This window comes from Odontesthes bonariensis, chromosome 12 (assembly GCF_027942865.1).
Source record: "Odontesthes bonariensis isolate fOdoBon6 chromosome 12, fOdoBon6.hap1, whole genome shotgun sequence".
NCBI lineage: Eukaryota > Metazoa > Chordata > Actinopteri > Atheriniformes > Atherinopsidae > Odontesthes > Odontesthes bonariensis.
This window is the reverse complement of record NC_134517.1, coordinates 33,621,202-33,647,062: the sequence shown is the minus strand read 5'-3', so window position 1 is coordinate 33,647,062 and position 25,861 is coordinate 33,621,202. Positions and strand designations below refer to the sequence as shown.

Here is a 25,861-nt window from a genome sequence, read left to right as displayed (position 1 = left end):
AGGTTAATGTGAAGTTTTTCTACAGACCAGTGCATGTGTGTGCATTGAAGAAAATAATAAATTACCTGTCAGACCAGTAGATGTAAGGCCCAAACACAGCCACTGAAAACAGGTCTACGTTGGCCGCTGACAGTACAATCTCCCGGCTCTCACCTGTTTCAAGGTTGATCCTCTCGATCTTATCTGTGCGTGCGTCGCACCAATATAATGCATTTTCCTGCAAAGTAATTTAAAAAATGCATATCAAAAACAGAGTCTATATGGTCATAGTCATATTTCAGCCACAAAAGAGTAGGGTGAAATAGGAAGTACAACATAAGAGTGGAAGTGGATTAGGCTAAAGGCGACGGTGGTGAATCTGTGTGCAACTGTACCTCATAGTCTATGGAGATGCCATTAGGCCACATGATGCCCGAGTTAACCAGGCTAACTTGGTCGGATCCATCCAAACGAGAGCGGCCAATGCAGGGATTATGTCCCCACTCAGTCCAGAAGAGATACCTGTCAAGCATGATAAGAAGCCAAAACAGTGTGAACTCTGCACCGGATTTTGTTGACTTGTACTGCTTTTAAGAAACAAACAAGAAAACAATGCAACAAAAAAGCAACAACTTTCAGTTGTCACTCATTGTGCAATGATCTGACCCAAATTATAGAAACACATTATATTATACATTATTATACATTATATAACACTGAACTCATTCACCATGTTCCAGAAAGTTTTCTCATGACAAGACTTTGCGTTGTGGGTTATCATTCAGTAAGTAACCATGAGAAGATGGTAAATTGTGACATTATATGGATGCAAACTGTCAGAAGTCATCTTTAGAAATTGTATAAAAATAATGGTTAGCTGGTTCTAATGGGGGGAACGTGTTCCAAGAAAACATCCAAACAGGAATACCCCCACCCCGTCACCGGAATGAACTGATGGAAAAGGGCATGCTGGGTCCATGTATTCATGCTGTTGATGCAGAATCTACATGTACCATCTGTGTACCTCAGTAGGATGACTCATCAGACCAAGCAAGCAAGTTTCCAGTTCACAGTTATCAAGTTTTGGTGAAACTATTCAAAGTGCAGCCTCAGATTGTTGTTCTTGTGTGATGAAGGAAACTGGACTGAGTTTTTCGTTGTTGTGGTTTATCCATCCTAAAGTTCAATGTGCTGTGCTCTCTGTGGGTAAGCAACAGCATAAATAGTTCCAGAGTAATCAATAATTTTTTACATCAGCTGAGAGCGATGATGGGGTTGATAAGAATGATACCATCATTTGTGAACTATCAACACAATATTGTTCCTTCATCATTTTAATACCCCAGTTATCACCATTAGCTGCAGATTGCCACACCCCTAATTTCAATGTTGCGTGTGAAAACTCCAGTAAGTCATTTTGATGGAGTTTTTAAATACACTCAGCCAAGACCATCTGCACCAAGAGTCGTAGTAACTGAACAGCTGAAGCTATATCTGTATGATTACATTCACTGTAAACTGGCACAATTGGCTGACTGGATAATTGTGTGAATTACCAAGTGTTTACCGGAGTGCTCGATAAAGGATTGTGTGAAAAACTAATATTGGAAAATTCTGTTTGCCTTTTGTGTTTTTGCTTGCGACACATCATGATATCAGAGTTCCTGTAGACAAATAGATTAAACATTTCCTCTGTCTAAAGCACTGTAAAAGCTTTTAAAGACAAGGGGATGCCACTGATTATAGAGCGCTGATAGAGCAAAGGAAAAATAGGAAAACACAAGGACATTTCTCACCCCTTCTGTGGATGAACAGCAATGGCTCTAGGCTGATCTAGTCCCTCAGATATGACCACTGAGCGATATGCACCATCCAAACGTGAGACTTCTATCAGATTGAAACCATGGTCTGTCCAATACAGGTTTCCTGTGTAGAGAGAACAGATAGTAAGCTGGGTAAATACAGTAGAGGTTTATTGATCCTTTAAGAAACAAGATTTCTCTCATAAATTTAACCATACATTACATCAAAAGGAATGTTGTGTGTGTATCTGTGCTATAAATGATTTTACAGTGTGTATAGTTTATCTCGTTCTGTTAGAAGCTGAATGTTTTTTGGCAGTCCAGATCAAAGCAAGACCTCTACCCACTGCCACAACAAGAGGCATTGTTCCTAAATTGAGAATTTTCAACAATCAATAGCAACTTGACAGCTTTTAGTAGTAATTCCAGGGCCTGAGGAGTCACAATACCAACCTGCAATCCAGTCAACAGCTATGCCTTCCACTCGACTGATGCCTGTAGTTATGATGTCTTCCCTCCAGGTCTGATCACGTTTGGCACAAGATATTCTGTTCAGCCCCATGTCTGTCCAGTACACTGTGTCATTTCCTGTAAATTGCACCATACCGTTAATGGCAAGAGAAAATGGGATTGATGAATGACGTTGCCACATAAGTATTTATGCTCTTGAATAAGTCAGCTTGTGAAACCACATTTTACTGCAGCACGGTCCATTTCACCAGATGTTGTGGGGTACTATAAAGCTCCCAAGTTAAAGAACAGCGCTTTGTTGACATACAATACATGGACAGGAGACATGAATCTTGGCCATATTTTACATTAAATTGCTTAATACAAAACATGATGTTGGTTAAACTGTTATTGGCCTTTAGGATTTTATAGCTCCATAACAAAAGTATATTGAATATTGTTTTGAGTGCACTCTTGAGTGAGTCAGTCAGTTTGACTATATATTGTTAAGAGCTTAGATAGCATTATATGTTTCATTGTACTATTTTGTTCTGGCTGCATTCACACTCTGCTAAAACAAAGATGACATATGACAGAGTACAGCCGCAGAGGTTTAATCTGTTCTGCTCTGGCAACCTGGCTTCTAAAACAATATGCAAATGCAATGTGCATGTTATTAGGTGAGGCTCCTGGATTGGCTCAGCACTTCATTTGCATGTTCACCTGTCCTGGATGGACACGTAAGGCATTTTTATTTCTTAGCGTTGATTTATTCGGATTTGCAGGGAAGACATGTATCATCTTACAAGGTCATCCAGCTCATTCTTTCATAATCCCCACCTAGTTTCAACCTCAGAACATGCTGCTTTCACTGTACATCACAAGTTTGAAATGGACACTTTTTTGCTCTTGCTTCATCAATTGTTATGTAGTTTACTTAACTGAAAAACAATAAATGACCATATAATGCTTTGTTTAATGATATACATTCTGACAAGGTAATCTCACTAATAACAATTGGCATTCTTTATTTGAATTTTTTTACTTGACAAAATTTAGAAAATCAAATTTCCCGTTTCTCACAAAAAGTACCATCAGTCCAGCGAAAGAAAAAGCTGTTTCAGAAACAAATATTGGTGGAATATAAGCTACATAAGTTCTAAATGCTAGCCGCTAAAAAGGTAAACAAAACGCAGAGGAATGGAACAACAGTGAAGTCCAGAGTTTATGGTGGAGGAGTTCTCAATAGAATTATTAACTGGACAGCAATTATTTTCTGTGGTGTATGTTTTCACAACTCTGGCTAGTTCAACACATGACTGTGCCTTAAAGAAGAACCAGCTGTGCATGGTAAAATTACAGACAAGTGAAATGTAAGTATTTGAGAATAATTTGCCAACCAAATATTTTTCTATCAATTTGGTGTGTATGTGTGATCTGAGCTATTGGGCTGAGGAAGAGGAAGAGGGGGGAGGAGTGGAGTGGAGTTGGTCACTCCACATTCCCCAGAAATGATCCTTGAATAGAAATATAAAATAATGTGTGAAAAAAGGAGCTGCTGTACTGTCTTCCTGTGTTATTTTGACCAAAAGATGCCCCAGACATTTCATTATGACCCCAGGAAATTGTTCACCTTTAGATGTGACCTGCCACTGTAGGATTAATTTTCTGAGACGCTCGAATATCTGTAGTAAAATTAGCCTTCATCGCTTATGTGTTCATGTTGTAATATTTTACTGTAAAAATATGGGCCAATGGTGTTGTTAGAGTCGGCCAAGTCATTATTATTCATCCTCTGAGCAGCAGACGTAGACCTGTCTTACCAAATACCATCATTTATCCAACAGTGTTTGACTAAGATCCAAAGTAGTAAGAACTAAAGGATCTTCAAACTCTTGCTGTGATGCAAATAGTTCTGGCTAAAATTCAGCTTTATCTACTGACGTAATAACTGACTACAATAAGTAAACAAAATTTCCACTCTGATATTCACAGCAGTGAAATGCAGCATTTGAAAAATTCAAAAACAATGTCCCAGTGTCGTTAACATAATTTCATCCCCACTCACGGCTGTGGACAGTGCTCTGGCATTGTTTTCTCTCATCATGGGGTAACAGTCAGCAGTAAGGTCTGCAGGTCTGTGCCACATGGAGTTGGTTAGTTAGTTATATTAAATCAGTCTCAGCAACTTCGTTCACAAGATGAACAATCCTTTGCAACGGTTTTTATCAATCTATACTGAAATACAGAGTACATGTGGACGCAAACAGGCAATTTTTATCTGCTGATTTTTTATGAATGAAGGACTACAAATCTTCATTATATGCAAGTCAGTGTGTATGTAGTTTCTCAATGTCCAATCTCCTTTCCACTTTTTTTGTTTTTGTTCAAAGGCACAAGTACCACTAGAGTACCTTCATTGATATATCTTGTGAATTGCTTTGGATAAGGATTGTTTCAGAGATTTTCTGAGGAAATAGTTTGACATTGCTAATGCAGAGGTTGCTCCGAAATGTGAACTTATGACTCTTTCATCTATGCCTCACTTCACAAGCCAATTACTCAAAGATATGAGACCCCATTTAACCGAGACCTTTAGTCATTGCATCTATTAAGGGAACTTGACAGTTGTGTAATATTGCTTTATTTTGCAGAAGCCAAACCAGGGGTTGAGAGACATGGCAGGGAGTCCAACTGAAGGATAGTGAAACTTCTCATATAATTCCTCTGCCATTGTCACTGCTGACAAAGTGCATGTTTATTTTTCTAAAATTGGTCAAGAATGACTCATTTCAAAGGTGCAGGCTGAGATATACCATGGGTATCATGCTGTGAAGAGAAGTTGCACCATGAAAAAAGAAAAATACACTTCAGAGCTATGTGCATCGATGCAAATCCTTTCAGTGTTCAACAAACATTTTAAACACATGGCAACAAACATTAAAGACAATGAGAACAACAAAAATATTAGCGAGAGTGAAAAAGCCAAAACCAAATGTTTAGAAGTAGGATTGAGTCAACTAGCCAATAAGGAGCTATGAATGATATTAAAACAAGGGAAAGATGTGAAGCAGCATCAGCTGAGTTTCCAAAAAGCCGTCACAGTTAGTATCTGCTTTTTGGGCAGGTGGAATAATCACAGACAGCAGCTTCTTAAATTCCTTTGTTAGTGTATAAGAGGCAGTTTGGATAAAAAAAAGACAGTTTTTTTTATTAATCAAAGGGATTTCATTTCGTAATATTAGTAGTCTGATCTTCATTTAGTAAATTTTATAATGTGACTGTATAATGTGAAACCATAACTCTGCAACGCTAGTTCTAAAGGTTAATGCTGTAAGGCAAATTATGGTTCGGCAGAGGCATTTACAAAATTAAGTTAAACAAATGACCTCATAGTCGTGCATGGCTGGGTTCATTTTTGTCATGATGTTCTCAGTATTAGTAACAGCTTTTATTACTACTGGGTCACGTCTTTTCATATATGGAATATCTTTGTGAGTCACCTAATTCTTTGGTTCAGTTACTTGTTGAGTCATTGCCTATTTAATAGATAACCTGTAAGTAATATCAGAGCTAAAATTTAGAATACGAGCTCTGAGACTCTAATTGCATGTTCGCTCCATGCACAATTTACCAACAAACATATTATTATACTTAAGTAAGAGCTTGCAACATAGCAGATTTTAGACCAGAGCTATGCACTGGCAATAATCTGCCTTGATGTTTTGCTGAAAGTTAAGTACATTTTGGTAAATTCATTGACTGCATGTTGGTGTGGCCTACGTTTTTTTTAACACTCTTAACAGGCAAGGGCAAATGGCAAGATGATGGTGATTTGATGATACTACATATACTATTTGTACATCAAAAGTAGAATGTTTAAATGTATCTTTCATATCCAAATAAATCTTCTATAAAATCCAGTTAAATCCTTTTGACAATGACATTAGTGGCGTTTTCACTCTTGGTGCTCTGTGGGCTACTGTGTATTCAGAACCGGTCCACCAACTATCACAGCCTCTGAGCAGCAGGACCTGCACTGGCAACAACATGAAGGCGTGTGACATTATCTCCTTTCCTGCAGGCTGTGTTGAGCAACAATTCCTAAAAAACACTACTTTCTGAGACAATTAGCCAAGTTTATTATTTTTAACTGGACTCTAGATATCAGTCCACATAGTGGGACAGAGAATGAGCTGTCAGCTCTATTACAGATGGTAGAAATCAACTGATCTCTTTTCTTCTTTGTCTGTGAGTGTTAACTTTTAGCTTCAGAGCCCCAATGCGAGACATTACGGATGGGAAACATGCATTTCTGTAAAGACAAAGTGAGCTACGTGCACTCTTTTTCGATAAAAGTCAAACGAGTTCAAATTAGTCTGTGGAAATCGTGTTCACATCAGTGCCAGTCAGAGCAAACCCTTTAACATTGCACTCAAAAGCTAGATGTTAGGCAAGATTTAGTAGCTGTTTGACCAGTTTGAAAAGGACTTTAGTTTGACAAGTAAGATTGTTGTTAAGACCGTAAGGGGTGAAAATGACCTCTGCACTTTTTCAGACACAAAGTCGACAGAGGACTTCATGTCTGAAAGGTGCTTTAAAATCTAGGAGAACATAATGCATCGTGTATGTCATGTCACTACTAATCGAAGAATACTGCTGCTCAGAAAAAGTTAGAGAACATTGTGGTTGTCAAGTAGGACAAGTCAAGGTAGGAGAATAGTGGTTGGAACAAAATGTCTTTTAAAAACGTACAATTTGAAAGCCCTACTGTCAGGTGGATTGAAAGGATTATCATATTAAAGACTGCATTGCAATTTATATCTTATTTACAATATCAGTTGTGGGTAAAAGTAGACGATTAATTTGATGTCTGCAAAAAACAGTACATTTGAAAAAAAATTCAGACAAAACAACTTGACAAGCTGTCTCAGATTCATTATCAAATACTGATTGAATAATAAAGACTTCTCTGTATCATACCTGCATGAAAGTCCACTCCCACAGCAAACAAGGTTCCTGTGATGGGCATGAGGGCTTCACTGATGTCATTTGGGTCAAGAGAGATTCCCCGGATTCCCTCATGGATGGAATACATCAGGAATGAGTCAACACCTACAAAATGATATAAAGACCTATTAGAGGGAAAATATGGGTATTTTGGGATTAAAAATTACAAACACCTGTGATGCATATATGTTATTAACGCTCTTCACATTCACAAGTATCCTGTATATCCACTACCTCATGATAAGGAAGCTGGAGTTCTTACCTTCACATGATGTACGATCACTGCGCAGGTTATAGCCAACAGTGCAGGAGCAGCTGCGGGTGCTCTCAGATGTCGGGAAACAGAGCTGTGAACATCCTCCATTGTTTGCCTGGCATGGATTTCTTCCTGAATATAAAGCAAAAACAGAAAAGGCAAAACAGTAAGGAACTATGTGCAGGAGGTGTGTCTTTTGTTGGATGCTTGTTTTCTGCTGTGTGTGCCTGCTTACCTTTCTGACCTTCCCTGTCATAAACCTTCATATGAACCACCCCGCTTGTCTTGTTTCTCAGAACCACAGAGTTCCGTCCGTCTCTCTTGGTGACTGTTCCCAGCTGCGCCGATTCGTCGTCTGCCCACCAGAGTTTGCCGCCTGTAAATCATCAGATGCAGATGATGATGCATTTTATTTTATCCCCTCAGAAGTGTATGCATATCACATTGTGACTAAAATAAGAAAAATCAAATAGCAGAGTCATCATCAATTCTGAGTGCATGTGATATGCTGCAGCTTGCACTCAAATCCCTTAAGGCGAGCACACTCCTATGTCAGAAAGGCCCTTAATAATTGAGGCATTCTGTGAGATGATTTGAGATTAAAGTGTGGGATGCCCTGTCCTCTGCTCTGCTCACTTGCTGTTGATGATGTGTGCATCTAGCAGCTTTGAATCATACTTTCTTTGATGTTAGTGAGAGTTATTTTCTCTGCTATAGCTGTTTCACAAACTTCAACAAAAACAAGAATTTCAATTATGAAGCGAAATGGGCTTGACTGATTTCCAAGCACATGTCTGCAAACAGATGTCCATGGTCCCAAGGCAAGTGAGAACATGTACTGCAGTTGTTACGCGTCATGATGTTTTAATGTCTCCTCTCCAACTGTCTGCCTCTGTGTGACAGAGGAGAGAGGCCTCCAGGCTTCTGTGGTGCAGGCACCATGAGCATATGTGATGAGTGTGTCTCAGCAAAAGCGCACATACACAAACAGGTTCCTGACCCCAGCACAGCAAGCCCACCACCACCGCACTGTCCTCAGAGTGCCCAGGTTTCACCTCCAGAGAAAATCTGATATGACAGAAACTTTCAACATGAAGCAGACAGTTCTAAAGAGGCAGACGGCTCCTCTTGAAACGGTATAAATATTACATATAAGGCTATATGAGATTATTTTAGTGCTTCTAGAAGAAAGGAAGGAACAAACTTCCAGAAAATGTAACAGTAGAATCAAGATAAAAGAGAAAAAAGTGCAAATCTACAAATGTGAGATCTAACCAGAAAATGTAATTGATATAAATCATTACAAATCAGAAACATATGAAAGATTTTAAAGATTACTGTATTCCAATGTTAAACCGACATTAGAGTGTGGTGCTATCACCTTTGGATATTCATACTGATATGTGCTGAGTAACAGAGTTATTACTCTGCTAAGCAGCTGCAGCAACCACTCACTAAATGACTTCTTTTGATGCAGTGTCATTTACAAGTACATTTCTTTTTTATGCTGTGCTCTACCCCGAGCATCTCTGTTCCTGCACACAACCTGCTGCAGTGTAATAGCCTCTTGAATTGTACGTGCAACCTAACCTAAATGAGGCAGACTTCATTTTGTACTTCAGACATTAACGTGTAAAGGATTTCAGCATCATTCTATCCCTGCGTAGATTACACCGCCTTAGTCTATCACCCTTTCTGATTTATTGCACAACAAACTTGTATTTAGAGCTTACAATTAATTCCATCCTTAAAAGGTACTGTAAAAAGCATTTGCACAAATCAGACAAATGCACATGAGTGAGAGTGACAGTCTACATGCAGTTTACAAAACATTACGCCCCGGAGGGCACGCTAGCTGAGATTAGCTTTGCACCTTGTGTTAATTTGATGCCATGGAGAGCCACTGGCTGGATGTGATTGCTCGCTTGTGGCGCATCATATTCAATTTCCACTTCAACATCTAGTTTGATGCAAGACAAGTCAAGGCTGATTGATCACACACACCTTCCAAATGGAAGCCTTCAAGCCAAACCAATTATTACAGAGCCTTAAGACCTGCATGGGTTGACCTTGTGTCACAAACAGTGCGGTCATTACGTTATTTTACAACCAGCATGAACCGTAAGACCTGTGCGCAAAATGAAAAGCCAAAAAGAAACACAAGCATCCCATCAAGACCAGATGTTTGATCCATCTCTAAGCGAATTCATCACACAACCCAATCTCAAAGTATTGTTTCTGGTTGACTGTTACAGATCTATTGTGTGTAAACAAGATTTCTTTGTTTACTTGTGATGTTCATTTGGAGTAACCTTAACCACTTCAAACATGTCTCCCTAATCAATGAAGCTTTCTGAGACCAGAGGAGACAACATGAAACCACTGATCAATTTAATGCTGATTGCTTGAGTCACTGAGGACACAATGGCCCATAATTACCACAAATCTTTTGATGATACATAACACTGAGGGAAGTGTAGTGGTTTAACACTCAGTGAGGTATTTTAATTCTTATCACTGACTTCATAAGAGTTGTTGCTTATTCTAATTTCTGACATACCATCTGTAAAAGATTAAACTGAAAAGGGTTGACAGCTTAACATCTACCCTGTTTCAATTGGGCCAGTTATCTCATGCCAAGACCATTTAAAAAGCCATTAGATGTGGTTGAATCGGTATGAAATATATCTCCCATTCATAGCTGCGCAGGTAATGTTGAAACATAGTGAAATTCTATTTTACAAAATGCAATAAAAAACACAGCACAGTGCTGTTCATTCTACTTTCTGGTTTTGTGAATGATGGAAACCTGCAGACATCATTCCAGTGTTTTGCTGTACCTGCTCCTGTGCAGGAACCAAGCCATTAGTCTATGTCACCTCATATTCAAGCTCCCATTTGTGAAATGCAATAATGAAGTCTCAAAGGGTATCTCTCCAAAGTCTTAGCTGTAAGAAATTCTCATAAGAAGGAGCCAAAAAGACATGGTTTTCAGCTGGAGAATGCTACCATCGAACAAAACAATGTGATTAAGGTTTGGCACCGTTATTATTGAACAACACTGTAATCAATGCTCTTTGCATATAATGACAGACACCCACCTCAAAGGAAGGAAAAGGGCTGTCAGGACTAACGTACATCAAAACAGAAAGTGTTTTCTTGGTTTGCAAATCTTATAAACCAGAATTTAATTATCAGTAGAACATAGGAAACACATCAGATGTTGCAAGTGAGCCATCTTTCTGTTTCATGAAAAAAAAAAATGAATCTTGAATCTCATGGTGGGCTGTACGGTGGTGTGGTGGTTAACATCGTCACCTCCCACCGAGAGTGTTCCAGGTTCAACTCCTGGCTGGGGCCTTTCTGTGTGCAGTTTGTATGTTCTCCCGTTGTATGTGTGGGTTCTCTCCAGCAATTATCTTACCAGATTTCATTACAATAGTAAACAATAATTATTATTATTTATTTTAATTTTTTTTTAATTATGTCTACATCTGCTCCCTTTAAATTATCTTAAAAGTTTATAGAGTTCGAAATAAATCGGATTTTACATGGAACACTGAAGGTGTGAAAGTTTGTGTGGACCACATTTTGCCTAATTTGATTACGAAGAAATGCGGTGACACTAAACAATATCATATTTCTTTCAACCTTCAACTTAAAAAAAAAATGAAGTGAAATGACCAAAAAAATTAAAACTCTCAATTCTTGCAAACAGCATTATCTCTACCATTGTCAAATCGATCTGCCATCTTTTCAACAACGGTTAGCTTTGATGTCTTGTAAGTTTCTGCAGCATTTAGACAAGTTCACATTCCAGCTCTCCCGCCCCAACACACATACCCCCAATCAGGAGTGCTACTGGTGTGTTGGCCCTAAACAAGTTCATTACCCTGGAGCCTGATAAGGAGGATTCTTTCATTTTCATGATCTTTACAAATTTTGTGAGAATCTTACTACCTCCTTAAGATAACTAATTAACTATTAACTAATTGTTATAGACTATTTGCATATTTCTTTAAAATGTTCTTACATGTCAGATTATTTAACTAATCTTCAAGCTTGTCCTTCAGTAGAGTCTCTCCTGTGTGAAGTTAAGGTTCTCTTTTGCACATGTCATTAAATAACTCCAGATCACGTGTTTTTTAAATGCAGGAACCCTCATTTTTTCAGATAGAAGCAGTATAGTCACACTTTGTGCTCAGTACTTCAACACAAATGGACTATCCAATAAACTAGAGTTGACCAGTTTTCTGATAAGCATGAGAACTTTTTATTTTTATTTTACTGGATAGCCAGACAGTACACAGGGGGACTGAGAATATTTATAATATTTATGTGTTCCTGACAATGAAACTTAGACTCTTTAAAATGGCTGTGCACATTCTTGCAGCCCTTATTGCAATGCATTCAGTTCAAACATGCATATCCACACCCAGGTGTCATATTTATATTACTGCCGCCTGGAGGAGTCATTTGATGCTGGACTAAATGTTGACTGTACAATTCTTTGGCAAAAGCCAGATATTAGCAGGTATGAGTGCGTCTCTGCACCAAATGAGTGGACTTTTGTTACTGGCTTTTCAAAGCCAGTATTGCATTGGTAGACATTTTCTGGATCGTGTGAATCAAATAGGGAACGTCAAGTCCTACTGTGCCCGTCGATATGTCAGCTTGAGTAAATTGGTCGTAGTTTGTGGCTGTTATGTATGTTAGAAAATGAAAAGGGCTGCAGAGGCAGAGAATATATATCCCATCTAGAATGGACTTTACATGGTTTCTAATGAACTATGTGTTGATGGATGGTGTGACACATTGGATCCAACTCTGATAGCAAAAATCAACACGCAATTAACATCCTCCACCCTTTTCATTATGAAAGGAGTACGAAAATCAATCATCAATCATTGCTTTAATTATCTACTGCTCCTGCGATTTCACAAAAAGTGAAGGACAACAGTTGCGAGAACTCCCTTAATGATTATTCTGGAGCCATTTTACTGGTTAAATATGTAATCTCTTCACATCCTTTGAGTAATCCTCAGCAGCAATCCAATGCACTTGCGAAAAGCTCCACTCACCCATCACGGCGAGAGCTGTGCCTTTGGCTAACTCTCTCCTTAGAGTTTCCAGCACCTCCAACCCGCTGCCATCCAGATTGCACCTGTTGATTGTGCCATTGGCCGAGCTTATCCAGTAAAGCTTGCTGGCAGCATAGTCTATTGAGAGACCTGACAGGAAGACAAATGAAGACAGCGCACCAGGTTAGCACTCCGTGTGCAAAGATTTGCTGGGATACTGTGCCTGGCACAAAAACATGGGAGGAATTTCAACATCACTAATGAATGCCATCCCCACACAGACGAAAAAGTCATAAAGCAGAATATCAGCTGTTAACAATAGCAAATTTAATATTAACATGTAACACTAGCATGGAAAGTGTTGATGATCACTGGAATAACATTATTGAAAACACAGAGGATTGATGTTTAAAATTCTGACAATAAATATGCAGCATCCAGAAAAAACATTTTTGCATTTACATACTGTAGTTCCAATGCATTTGGCTGAGTGAAGGCTAATAAAACTGTTTATGTGCTTGCTCATACATCTTTGTGGGGGATCTCTTTAAAAGAGCTCCAGCTGGCATGAAAAATGAACAAGAATGAGAACTGACTGCTTATGATTCCATTTCAGGGCTGGCGCAATTTTATATTTCTTTTTTTTTCAAAGAGTATCCCTGTTAATAGTTGGAGTTGAAAGTAATTTCAATTGTGTACCTCTGGACATCTCACTGTCTCCCACCATGTGTTGGATTTATGTCTGGCAGATTCACAGTCACAATGCATCATTAATTTACTCTTGTCCCCAGGTCTACCCATAATCATAAATGAAACTGGTGAAATACGGTGTGCCCCACTATCTGTGCTGCTGACAGGCAGAGGAGAATAAAGAAATGCAGTGGAGACAAATCTGCTCTGTGTGACTAATGAGGAGTTTGACTTTGAGCTCCTGATGACACATCATCACAAACATCTTTTAGCAATCGGTTTCCATGTAATAGCAAGACTTGTTCATAGCACAAAGTGCGACAATACAGGGACAAAAAGACTCCATCATTTTCAAGATTTTCAAGACTCCAAATCTGTGACATGTGACATATTTACCAACATGAATTCATCCAATGTCCTAACCACTTAATATTTTTTTTAATTTTTAGGTCATGGTAGAAACAGTGTAGCAACCCCAGCTATTTCTGGGGAATCTTCAGCAGTTTTGATGCAATCTGGAGAAAAAAAAATCTCTGCCCCCCCTAAAAGGAGGCATGGATGGGCATGCTTAGGTGCCCAACGCACTTCAACTGGCTTATATCAATATTAAAGCCCAGCAGACCTACTTTGGGCTCCTCTTGGTTTTCTCAACCTCTCTCCTGAGCTTTAAGACTAAATCCAGCCACAAGAAACATCTAGTTTTTTGGCCATCACCCAAAGTTCATGGCCTTGAGGAGAGGGATGCAGACAGACTGGGAAATTGAGAGCTGCGCCTCCACTCCTGGCTCGTCATAACCACTAAAGTACCAATATCGTTCCACAAAAATATTTAAAGTGGAGAAAAATATGCTTAAAACACTCTGTTGAATACAGATTTAGTGTAAGGATCCAGAAACGATGGATTGTGCAACATTAGAGCTTTGCCTTCTGTTGTTACTTTGGTGTCAACAAAAAAAAACCAAAAAAAAAAACCACAACATTTTCCTACATTTCCATTTGCATGTATCACTACAGCTTACAGGTGCATAATAAACAACACCTCCACATCCATGCTGGCAAACACCTTAAAGAATAACCAGACCCTGAGTGAGAAAGATGCTGAAGCCAGCAGGGAGGGTTGGAGCCTTGCAGCTTAGTTGTAAAGCTTCTTATAGGCGACAAAGGTGTGGAACAATGAATGGAATAAATAGAGCTGAAGCAATATGCAGTTAATAGTAAAGCCATTACAATTACACTATAATTCAAGAGTACAACCCCAAATTGAAGATCTGAATTTGTGCCATGATGGGCCCTTTCACTTTAAACTAGAGGACTGAGGTGTTGATTAAAACATATAGATTTGTGATAATGTACCACCAAAAACCTAGCCTGACTACGTCATACTCACGATTCTAGTCAGAATGTGAGTCTGATACTGCTCAATAGAGATTTGGGTATGGGGCGTGTTTCAACCAAACCAGGAGAAAAAATGCCTCTTCGCTCAATTGGATAGACCTACAACCAATCAGAGCAATGTAGATTAAGCGACACACACTTGTTGTAGGAAGGACGGCAAAAACATCTTTTCTATCGATAAAAGCCTTTATCGCGTTCCTCTGTTCGTCTTTCAAAATGAATGCAATGTGGAGATCCTGTAGAACAGACTCGATGGCAGAATCTACACACCCTAGCTCTCCAGCGGCAGCCATGTTTGTTTCAAACGAAGTCAAACCAAGCGCTCTTTAGTGACGTAGTTGATAATGTCCCTGTTGATCATCTGTCCATCAACGTATAAAGCCCGCCCTGGCCATCTGATTGGGTCGACCAATTCCAGGTCGGGCATAATGATTTCCCAACTGAGCAGAGCCAGACCGAACTTCCCGACCAAAAATTTTATGGGCGGGGCTAAGTTCGGCTGGCACCCAGGCTACCAAAAACCTACAATCTTCTTCTAATTTCAATCTGATTTAAATCAGATTGATTTAAATCAATTTTCAGTTTGTCTATATTCATCTGGGTCATCATTGAAAAGATGAGAGTTTTTTTGTCAATATAAGTTAAATTTCAATAGGTAGAAAAACTATGTTTGACTCAGGTTTTATAAATGCATCAAGACGTTCTCAAATTCATATTACTTTCGTGTTGAATCTTCATATTTGTTGAAGTTGGGTTTAAATACTTACTCATTACTTCAATTACTTCAACTGAATTCAGAGTGAAGTGAACATAGATGAAACATGATTTGTGCAGCAACACAGCTGTCAGAGCTGTAAAATGGAATAAAGTTCATTTTGAATCATCTGTATCCATAACAAACAGAACTGTCATTTTTCTTTTGTTGTCTTTGTGGTTGCAGAAGGCTACCACTATGCCTTATTTCAAATGGACCGCATTTAATCCCTCCAGACAGTGGTAGTAACATCATTAAACGTATCAAGTCCACTTGAGTAAGTGGAGAAATTGAGATACAGCAAATCATCCAACTGCTTTTAATTTGGTGATTCATGTTGGTATTCATTGAGAGTTCATTGTCTTGGGCATGACGCTATGCAAAGCTTATACTGACCTACAGGATCCCTCTGATTCTGGTGGAGGACTTTGCTGTTACTCCCGTCCATGTTGGCCATGTTTATGGTGTTACCATCTGTCCAATAGATTTTTCTGTGTTGTAAAGCATGAAGAGAGTGATAATAATTCAATTTGGTACAGGATATCGTGACGTTTACACAAAAAAGAACAAACAAGAAAAGTGTTTTGTTCCCCCCCCACCCCATTTCCTTCCTTCCTTCCTTTTTTTTTGTTCTTATTAAGACCTGAAGGTAAGCCAGATAATCCCCAGATTTGGGGAATTAATAAAAGCATTATTGACTTGAAGTTAATAATGTAGTTCAAACTGACAGCCTTGTAAAAATCTGTACTAACATTTTAATTTCTAATATTGTTTTTCTTTACAACAAGGATTTGATCCTCTTTTTGTGCAGGTCAAGGTTACCCAATACTTTAAATGTAAGGTGATGCACTCATGAGGTGCAGAGACTTCTCTAATCTACTTACCCCTTGGCAGGGTGCACTACAAGGCACCTTGGCTTATCAATGCCATGGATGATGGACGTCTTCAGGGATCCATCAAAGCGAGCCACATTGATTTGTGACTCGTCATTTTCAGAGCTGAGCCAGTATAAGTTCTTGGAAAGCCAGTCTAAAGCCAGACCCCGGCAGTTCACTATGTCTGTAAGGAAGTGCAAGAAAAAGCTTACAAGGCTCTCTGCTATACAAAGAAAACTAAAAGTATGAATAATCTTGAACAAATATTTCATATTTTAACTTGTATGTGAGGCAAATTACACCTTGCAGCTAATTGCTATTATTTTCATTTATCTAATAATGATAACACCATCGTCAAATGGAGTTCCCTCACCTGAAGAAATGATGGTCTCCAGCTGGGTGCCATTGATGAACGCCCGTTTGATGGTTTGAGTTTTGATGTCAGCCCAGTAAATCCTCTCTTCCTGAGAATCATAGTCCACCACTGTGACATCATCAATGTCTGGCACTGTTAGTGCCGTCATGACGTTCATGTAAGGGTTGTCAATGTCCACACCGCGGATTTCAGACCGCCGCACATACAGGAGGAACCTTTTCAATGCTGCAGGGATAATTAAGCAATCAATCATGTGAAATGAGGCACTTTTCCTGATCTCTTTTGTCAGATCCAGGTGAAGATGTGATAATAGGAGTCTGATGTAAATGTTGTTGTCAGTGAAAAGGGAAGACGGTCATATGTAAAAGAAAATGCCTTTCCTGTGGCTGACATAGTATCTTATGTTTCTATTTTGATAACATAAGGAGAAGGCATGACAAATGAGGAAGGTGTTCTCGCTCACCGAAGCAGGATTGTTTGTTGGCTGAAAGCTTCATGAGGTGTGGGCAGGTGCAGGACGCACTGCGGTTGTAATTGATGAGACACAGATGCGAACATGGACCACGTCCATCATTCATTTCACATGGGTTCGAGGCTGAGAGAAAAGCAGGAAAGAGAGAAAACACTTAACAAAAAAATGACATGCCCTGAGATCTTCAAGAAAAATGACTTGGACTTGAAGTGGTCTGAAAGTCTTTGCAACATGACATTTACAGGCCTGTCTGACAGAGCTGCAAAAGAGACAAAGAAAGGTTGGATTAAAACAACTGCAATTATAATGCTGTTCTTGGTTTTTAACAGCAAAAAGGAGGTGCAGTAAGGCATGCAAGCATGGCAGCTCTCAGGAGAAAACTGAAATCTCTTGCATTAATTTGCATAGGTCATTACAGAGTATTCATTAGATAAATCACATTAACATATTGTGAAATATTTTAGGATGTGTCCCTTTAAAAACAAGGGTAAAAATGTTATGGGACAGTTATGGAATTTTGACACATTTTTACTTATTCTATCCACACAGGTTTTTTTAGATTGTTCTCTGCTTAAAATCATTCTATGAGGATAAGATAAATGAACAAAAAACAAGTAAAAAAAAAACTAATTTTATACTACTCATGGCTTAAGGGTGACATCTCCTGTTATGCTGTTATTGATGGGTACTAGGATATCCAGGCTGCTGACAGTTTCTACTCGACTACCACAGCAAACTTAAATAAGCAGTGCCCTTACATATATTTATTTCAGAGCTAAGGATTATTTCTATTTCCTTCCATTTTTCAGTGTATTCTGTTCAGAATAAATCACCTCAGCCAGACTAGAGAAAGCCATCTACAGTTAAATCATTTCCTATCATGCCGCAGTCACATTTTATGCATCAGAAACAACATTTTCTTCTTCCCTCTGCTGTGAATGACTCATGTCAAACAAGCTCATTGAAAGTTCATTTCCCAAGCTCCTTCAGTAACAACCCCATTGCATTGCAAATGCGGCTCATTTAAGACAAAAAAAAAAATGCAACTGTCTGTGCATACTGAAAACAACAACCAGCTGACTCTGTGTGCTAATAGGGAGACATCTTCACTGCACTGCTTTCACTTGAATCCTGCTCTGCAGTGATGACAGGCGGCAACAACAGAGCCAAGGTGTTTGTTTGCTTTAAACTGTCAGATTTATTTGCTGCAAAACGATAAATAAAATAAGGAAACCGTCATTATAAGGCCGATCACATTTAGGGAAATATCCCATATTCTCATTCTCGTACCCCAAATCGTATTCATCTTATGTTTGTGTGAAGCACACTTTGAATATAACAATTACAGTAATGCAAAAAAAAAGAAATCTGACTGATTTGTCCTTGATCCTGTGGCCTCAAATTGTACTTTTAAAAGTTCTTGCTGTGAAAAAAAAACTTCTCATGGCCCGAAAATGACTTCAGTATGACTAAACCGTTTTCCTCATTCAGTGAACTGAGATCTATGCATATGCTAATCTTGACCCGCCGCATCTCCACCTGCCAGCAGATGACACTGCCTGCCCCATCTCCTCCTCCTTCACACAACGCAATGTTTGAATTTTGGTGTACTTTTTTTAACCACAGCGCAATTCTCAAAAAATATTAAGCTAAATTATAAAAGGACTAAAACAAGTAAAAGTAGCAGAATGGATGATTTACAACATTATGACAAATATAACAGTAACAGATATATGAGCCTTTGACTTGACAACTTTATCGGCTGACTTAGTAGCTCATACTGTACAGACCTATCACTTCATAATAACCAGGACAGCTAAGCTAAGAACTAAGCGTGAACCTTAACAGCATTCCAAATGAGAAGCGACACCCGCTTGTACTAAATTAATTTTTAGAAAGAAGCAAGCAATGGGTGCTAGGCAGGCCAATGGAGGGACTGGGTAGCTGAATAGCGATGTACATTGATGCTCAAACTTAAGTCTAGTTGGGTCATCTGGTTAACTGGCAAGAAGTAGTCCTGTGTACAAAGAATCTCACTGCTTAAGTTCAGGATTTTCCAACAAAAGTGGGAGAGAAAAAAAACACATCCACATTAATCCATAAATGCACAAAACAAGGGAGAAAAAGAAAACAGAACAGAAAAAAATCCCCAGTTGAGGCACATGCCCTGCTGAACTCAAAATGTTGCCTGAGACAAATGGTTGGAATAGCATCAGACTCTATTACAGACTATAATTAGTTCAGTAAAACCAGAAGATTCTCCGTTAAATATGCGAAGCACATGCCCAATAACACTAACATCTTTAAGGCAAATATGAAGGCTTCCAGACTCTGATTTTACCATCAGAGCCATAAAGAGAATATGTCTGGTCTGCCATTATTTGTCAGCAAAAACAAAACAGACCAATAAGCTTTTCCTACTTGTTTCTGCTGTCTTCTCCTGAAGCTCGTGATACAATAGATTCTCATTTCATTTGTAAGGCCCCTGCAAGAAGCTTGGATTGACCCCATACCTTTATTGTCTAAGAGTGTATGTGGTGCTCTTCAGATTCAAAGTAGAAATCCCCAGTCATAGTGTTGATAGCTAATTTTACTCATGATATGTCTTGAAACGCCTTAAAGACTAAATGGTGAAGGGGAAAAGCCTGAAAACCTGAGGCAGACTTTAAGGAAAAAGATCAAATGCAAAGCACAGGTGCAGCTAAGATGAAAAACTGTTATTCGAGTTGAATATTACACACTGAATTCATGCCAGGCCCTAAAAGAAGAAAAAAACTGAAAAGAAAAATGGGTGAAGCATTTAATAACAATCGCAGTACAAGAAATATGACTGAGATGAATGCATTACTGTGTTCCACATGTGCATCAATATCAAATCCACCCCCCCCCCCAAAAAGTCATTTTCTACTACATACTGATTTCTTTGTGTACAGTCAGTCCACTACCTGTGATAACTGCCAGTTCTTGAAACCTTTTTAACCAATATTTTGTCATAGTAGTGTGTGCCTTTGAAAATTATGCAGTTGCAGACTGTTTATGCCACCAGCAGAGTTCCAATGTAGCAGCTGCTAAATAGCTCCAATGACAAGCTTGGTGTCGGTTTTTCTTTTTCCAGTCTTCATAACATCCATCCCTGTCTTTTTCTCTGCCGCAAATGTTCAAACTCTTGTGGAGCATCACATCTTAAGGCACTGGTTACGGCAAGAATGGATAACAGTCAAGTCCTCCCATTTTGAACACTTTTAAAAAGGTCTAGGCGCATTAACTGCCTTCGTTGGAGAAACGGTCTCATTTACTCACACTTATCTATGGTGAACACTCGTGGGAATGCATATACAGAAGGAAAACAAGCAAATTAAGTTGTAACACACTGGAGAAGCAGCAGACTCACTGAACAGATGTAAACCCGATTACCACTAATGCTCATTTATGAATGTGGTTTACGGATGAAGAAAGCTGAGGGGGATAATGTTGAAACTTGGCAATGCAGAGGATGGTGATCGGGATAGAGATACATCAATCAGGTGGTCTTGGCAAACATGGCCAAAATATTTTATAACCCAGTGTTTTATTCTGATGGATTTGTTTCACAAATTTATAAAATAAATAAATACACTGAATAAAAAAATAATAATAATTTCAAATGACCTATTTCTGGGAAACAAACAAACAAAACACAAGTTAATTGAAAACAAATCACGTGCAATCCATTTTAAGCCTGGCACTATATCTTGCATGCTGATCTGCATATCAAGTAAAAATTGGCTTACTTATATAGGCATCCTGTCAGATAGCACATCAGCAATGTATCTTTTGTGGTCAGAGTCTTGGCTTACTGAGCGTGGAATTGGTTACCCATTCCACTGTGACAAGATACATATTCAGGGACCAATGTTAATGAACCTTTAGTATTGCCTTAAATTTTCTGTAATCACAACACATTCTTCTCATTACTAATCTATTTGCATATTGAATATGCTACAATTATTCACTGTCAGATATGGTTTTCATTCTCCAGTTCTCTTTATTCACATTCAGCACATGAAAGAAAAGCAAAATAGCTTTAATGCAGTGGCATGAACTAATTACAAGAATTTGGACGTTAAGAAAAACACATTCAAAGGCAGCATCAACTTAAGTTGGGTAATTCTCTGCATGAGCACCTATTTCTTTTGGACACATGCTGATTGACTGACAGCCCAAATGAAGGCAGAAGCAAGAGCTGACATTAATTATAAACTGCTTTATTTTGTAATTTCATTTTGCAACATGAGCCTGACTTTCGCTTTGAAAGACAACACATCCCATATCAATATCCTGCAGTGCAAGATTGTTCTCACCCTGTGGTTGCCTGCTGGGGTGGAAGATCTGCAAGTCGAAAGGCTGAGCGCTCGTTTTCTGGATGACGGTGACGTTTTGCCCAGTCCACTTATTAGCTCTTGCCAGGGTATTTGTCCTCCAATCCGTCCAGTAGACATTGCCTCCAAAGAGGGATACAGCAAAGGGATGGGATAGGTATTCATGGCCCCTGAGGATCTCGATGACCCCACTACCATCATAGAGTGCAGAGAAAATGGCATCGGAGCTGTTCAAGAGAGACCAACACCATATCAAAGTTTAAACCACTCTTCTAAGGTGCTGAAAGACAAGACATAAACTCCCATCCACTGATGGAACTATTAAATTGTTCATGACCCACTTAAAAATAAAGGTGGCCTTTTTTTTTTTTTTTCAGATCTCTAAATATTACATGTGCTGCATAATTTAATGCTCACAAGGAGAATGAGAAGTTCAGCCATTCTTTAGGCACTGGTATCCTTTGCAGGATTCAATATCACACAAATGCACTGAGAGTATAAATGGTTTTGAAGACAACGTGAAATTCCTAACCGTGCATCTGTCCAAACAATCCTTTTTTCCAGATGATCCAATGTGAGTCCATTAGGCCAGGCCCCAATCTCCATATCCTTAAACACAATGTGTCTGCCGCCACCACTCATTGATGCAGCCTCAATTCTTGGGAAAGTAGCATCCCAGTCAGTCCAGAAGAGGATCCTTGAAATAGGGACCAAAGGCAGAAATTTGCACTGATCATTATCCGTCTGTTGTCTGTTTTAATTTAGAATGGCAAACAGCAATATAGTTTGTGCAATTACACCTAATGAGCACCCTATTTGCAAAAGGTAGAATACTGATAATCAAGCTACTGTGTGTATCAGCACTAACAGTGGCACAGATGACTGTCCAAGAACAGCACGAGCGATCCAGTGAAACTCTTAACATCTGTGAAAGGCCTGGAAATGGGAGGCCATCTGTTTTCTTATGACTTTTCACAGCCCACCGATGCCTGAAAATGAACATTGCCACTGATGTGACCATCAACCATAGACACCTGTGCAATGAAACAAATGCACTGCTATTATTTAATTAGGGGCAGGGAAGTTATGGTCTTGCTGCCTACTTGCTCCTGCATGGCCACACAGACTATTCTAAGATTTCTCTCCAATTTTGAAAAATAACTGCCCCTCCAAATGCCATCAACAGTATGATGACTCTTACTCCACCAACATTGCCTCTGTCCAGCCAGTGTCCCCGAAGTCATCTAAAATGAAGGATAAAACGGGTGCTCGAGTTTAAATCGCACACCGACGACAACTATACCGCGTTAGGAAGAAATATCTCCGTCAAGATCAATAGCCTTATTCACTTGATAAGGCCTGTCTGATCAATAACCTTCCTTTGAGTGGATTCAAGTAATTAGATTAGAATTATTGCCCTGTAATGGAAATGCGCTTTAGGCACCAAAAGCACCCATTAATCCTACTCTGTAAAGCCATGAAATGTACTGTAGTCATCCTCCCAAATGCAAAAGAGTATTATGGGGAAGAGTGCATGAGGAGATTACTCTTCTCTTAAGAGTGTCTAATTGATTTTTAGAATGTCTGGGTTTTGCCAAAGTGACCACCGGGTAGTTTTCAGATACATTAAGCCAAAGTAAGCACCTTGTGAAAAATACTAGCAACACATCAACAGGAGAGAAAAATGGTCCGCTTTCTTTTTTTTTAGTTTTCACAGCCATAAAGGATCTAACGCTGATGCTACATTATAATATATGGTGAGAAAAAGCTAAAACCTTCCATCATGAGATCAGCCGTTGAGAGTACTTTGTTATAACTTCTTGACAGAGTTATTTGTTATGTTTAGTATTTAAGGATTGTCCTAATGACTTTTAGTTTGGTCATTTCTGGACTAACTAGGGAGACATCAGGATAGGAGTGGGAGTTACATAAGGATGTCGGTAAATATATCACATGTGTGATACGCATTTGTTTAAGCTGATTCTCTTTTTTAGAGAGTATTCCAAAATTGTTAAATGGAACATTACTTGTATTTTTAGGGCACAGGTGAAAATCTGAATTATGAAAGTCCTTGTTCATATAAATTCTGGTCTCCTCACCCCCAGCTCCAAAATCTAACCCCTCTCCACCCTGGTGCAGTGACCAATGAGTGGAGCCATAGTGCTGTGATGATAATGGGGCATGTGGCCGAAGCAGATGTGTTGCTGCAAAGAGGTGACATTGAGTCAGGGCAGTGACATCAAAGTGCTTTTTACTCTATCCTACCACTACATCTTTAAAATATATATATTTTTTTAGCTCCATGTTTTTCTTTTTTCCTTGCACATAGCTTGCTTTCACAGCAGTAGCTGTAATACGAGAGACAAAAATAACATCACATAAGTATCATGATTTGGTTGACTTTAGGTTACAATGGCATATACTGCGCTACACAGTAACTGGTACCATCTTCTGTGAAAATGCAGCACAAAAAGAATAGTTCAAAGCTTGATTTAAACACTTTGCTCTTTGTCCCATGTAAATGTTTTCTAAAGAGCTCGCTCAGTTTCATTTAAAACTCTGAATGGAAAGTTCTAGCTTGTCCATTGCAACACTAAATCAGTCACCTACATGTGATAATGAGTCATACTTGTTACAATGCTGACAACGTCAGAACAGACCATAAAACAGCCTAATATACCCAGTTAGAAATGTTGTTGGTATTATCACAACACTGGAATAAATGCTGGGTCTCCACACACATATCTTTCTACAGACACTCTTCATGCATCTCAGCAGCCTTAAACAATAACGTGATTAGGAAACTTGGGGCCGGGACGGGAATGATTCAAATAAGAATAAAGCATATCTTGGGCTTTTTGTTCAAAGGTGATAGTATTGTAAAGAACAAGAGTGAACAGGAAGCTGAACATTTTAAGTCAGAAAAAGGCTGGGGGTATTAGCTACACTAGTTGCCTTTATTCTGGAGTGAGGAGGAAAGCCTTGTTTCTAATGCATTCTATAATTGATGCCTTAACGGGCCTTAACACACCAAATCTGATGCACATGTGATACATACTTAAACAAATGGTTAGATCAGCCACCAGTAGTGAAAAACATACCCCTGTCCTGGGTCAAGTGCAATGGCCCGTGGATGTTCCATGCCTCCTGCAATCAGTGTAGTGCGCATATCTCCGTTAAGCTTGGCTACCTCAATCTGGTCCAAATTGCTGTCAATCCAGTACAGTTTCCCCGTTATCCAGTCCACAGCCAAACCCTCTGGGGTGGCCAGGCCATGCTGCACAACCACTTCAATTCCCGTCACCCCTGAAACAATATTGACAAGACAATAGCATCACTCTCTTGGACTGACACATACTGCAGTCAAGTGACAGAAATGGCTACTGTGTACAGAGCTCAAGAAAATGCTCATGAGGCAAAAAGGAAAAATCTAGAAAAATCACTAAGCTATTTAGCATGAAATAACTTTGCTTTCTTCAGGGTTCCATTAAGCATGGTGAGTGGGTTTTTCCACTATATTTATAATATCCACTATGTTTACAATTATTGCCAACAGCCACCCACAAAAAATACAGAGACAATAAGAAGTTCTGATTCATGACTGGACAGCGGGTGGTTGGTCCTGCAGTATGTTTCAGCTTTGGTTACCTGAGATAAATTTTCAGGGAGAGACAGTATCAGCCTGCTGTATCAGAGCTGAGTGTGTATAAAGACAGCAGAATAAAACAGAACAGTATCACTGTGAGAGCCTTAAACTTCCATTACAGAGGCTGTGGTAAAAATGAGCAAGATATGAAACATCGTAGCCAATACATCACAGCACAGCAGTCCTCAGATTTTGAACAAATCTTTATATACATTGGAGTCCTTGTGCGTGCTCCTGTGTGTTTGCATACCACCAGACTCAGAGAGCCTTCCTCTGTAGATTTTATCTTCCACTACATCGGTCCAGTAAAGGAGACTGTGGTTAAAGTGGAAGTCTAATGCAATGGTGTTCCTGAGTCCTGGCACCAGCAGGCTGTAGTCTCTCTTGTGAAGGTCTATTCTCCTGATCTCATGCCGGATCGAGAAAATAATGAAAGCCTCAAAAGGATCTAGTCAAAGAGGGACACAAAGATAACAGATATCATATTTTGTTTCAGAACTGACAATGTGCATCATCATGTTCCATTCGACCAATATCTTAAAAATTTAATTGAGGTACATGAGTTTGTGCCAAGGACCCTGTCGCTGGTTCACCTGCTGCCTGTTGCTGGATTGCTTTTGTTAAGCACTAACCACAGCATGTTGGTAACACTCTGCCAAGTCAAAGGTGGTCCGATATTTTTAAAACATCAACTTTAAAACTGACTGTTCACTTGCT

At 39.1% G+C, this 25,861-nt stretch overlaps 1 protein-coding gene across 4 annotated transcripts in view; it reads right to left on the bottom strand.

Moving 5' to 3' along the window:
- lrp1bb (low density lipoprotein receptor-related protein 1Bb) overlaps positions 1 to 25,861 on the bottom strand; it is a 280,141-nt gene that overhangs the window by 77,978 nt on the left and 176,302 nt on the right. For all 4 annotated transcript variants that reach the window (XM_075480193.1, XM_075480195.1, XM_075480196.1 and 1 more), the window contains exons 24-39: positions 25,395 to 25,592; positions 24,600 to 24,804; positions 22,031 to 22,195; positions 21,481 to 21,725; positions 17,132 to 17,263; positions 16,666 to 16,893; positions 16,302 to 16,476; positions 15,814 to 15,908; positions 12,579 to 12,728; positions 7,733 to 7,873; positions 7,504 to 7,629; positions 7,215 to 7,346; positions 2,235 to 2,369; positions 1,776 to 1,905; positions 375 to 501; positions 66 to 217 (exon numbers count right to left, since the gene is read on the bottom strand). In XM_075480193.1, the coding sequence (XP_075336308.1) occupies positions 66 to 217; positions 375 to 501; positions 1,776 to 1,905; positions 2,235 to 2,369; positions 7,215 to 7,346; positions 7,504 to 7,629; positions 7,733 to 7,873; positions 12,579 to 12,728; positions 15,814 to 15,908; positions 16,302 to 16,476; positions 16,666 to 16,893; positions 17,132 to 17,263; positions 21,481 to 21,725; positions 22,031 to 22,195; positions 24,600 to 24,804; positions 25,395 to 25,592 (2,536 nt within the window). The remainder of the gene's footprint in view (positions 1 to 65; positions 218 to 374; positions 502 to 1,775; positions 1,906 to 2,234; positions 2,370 to 7,214; positions 7,347 to 7,503; positions 7,630 to 7,732; positions 7,874 to 12,578; positions 12,729 to 15,813; positions 15,909 to 16,301; positions 16,477 to 16,665; positions 16,894 to 17,131; positions 17,264 to 21,480; positions 21,726 to 22,030; positions 22,196 to 24,599; positions 24,805 to 25,394; positions 25,593 to 25,861) is intronic.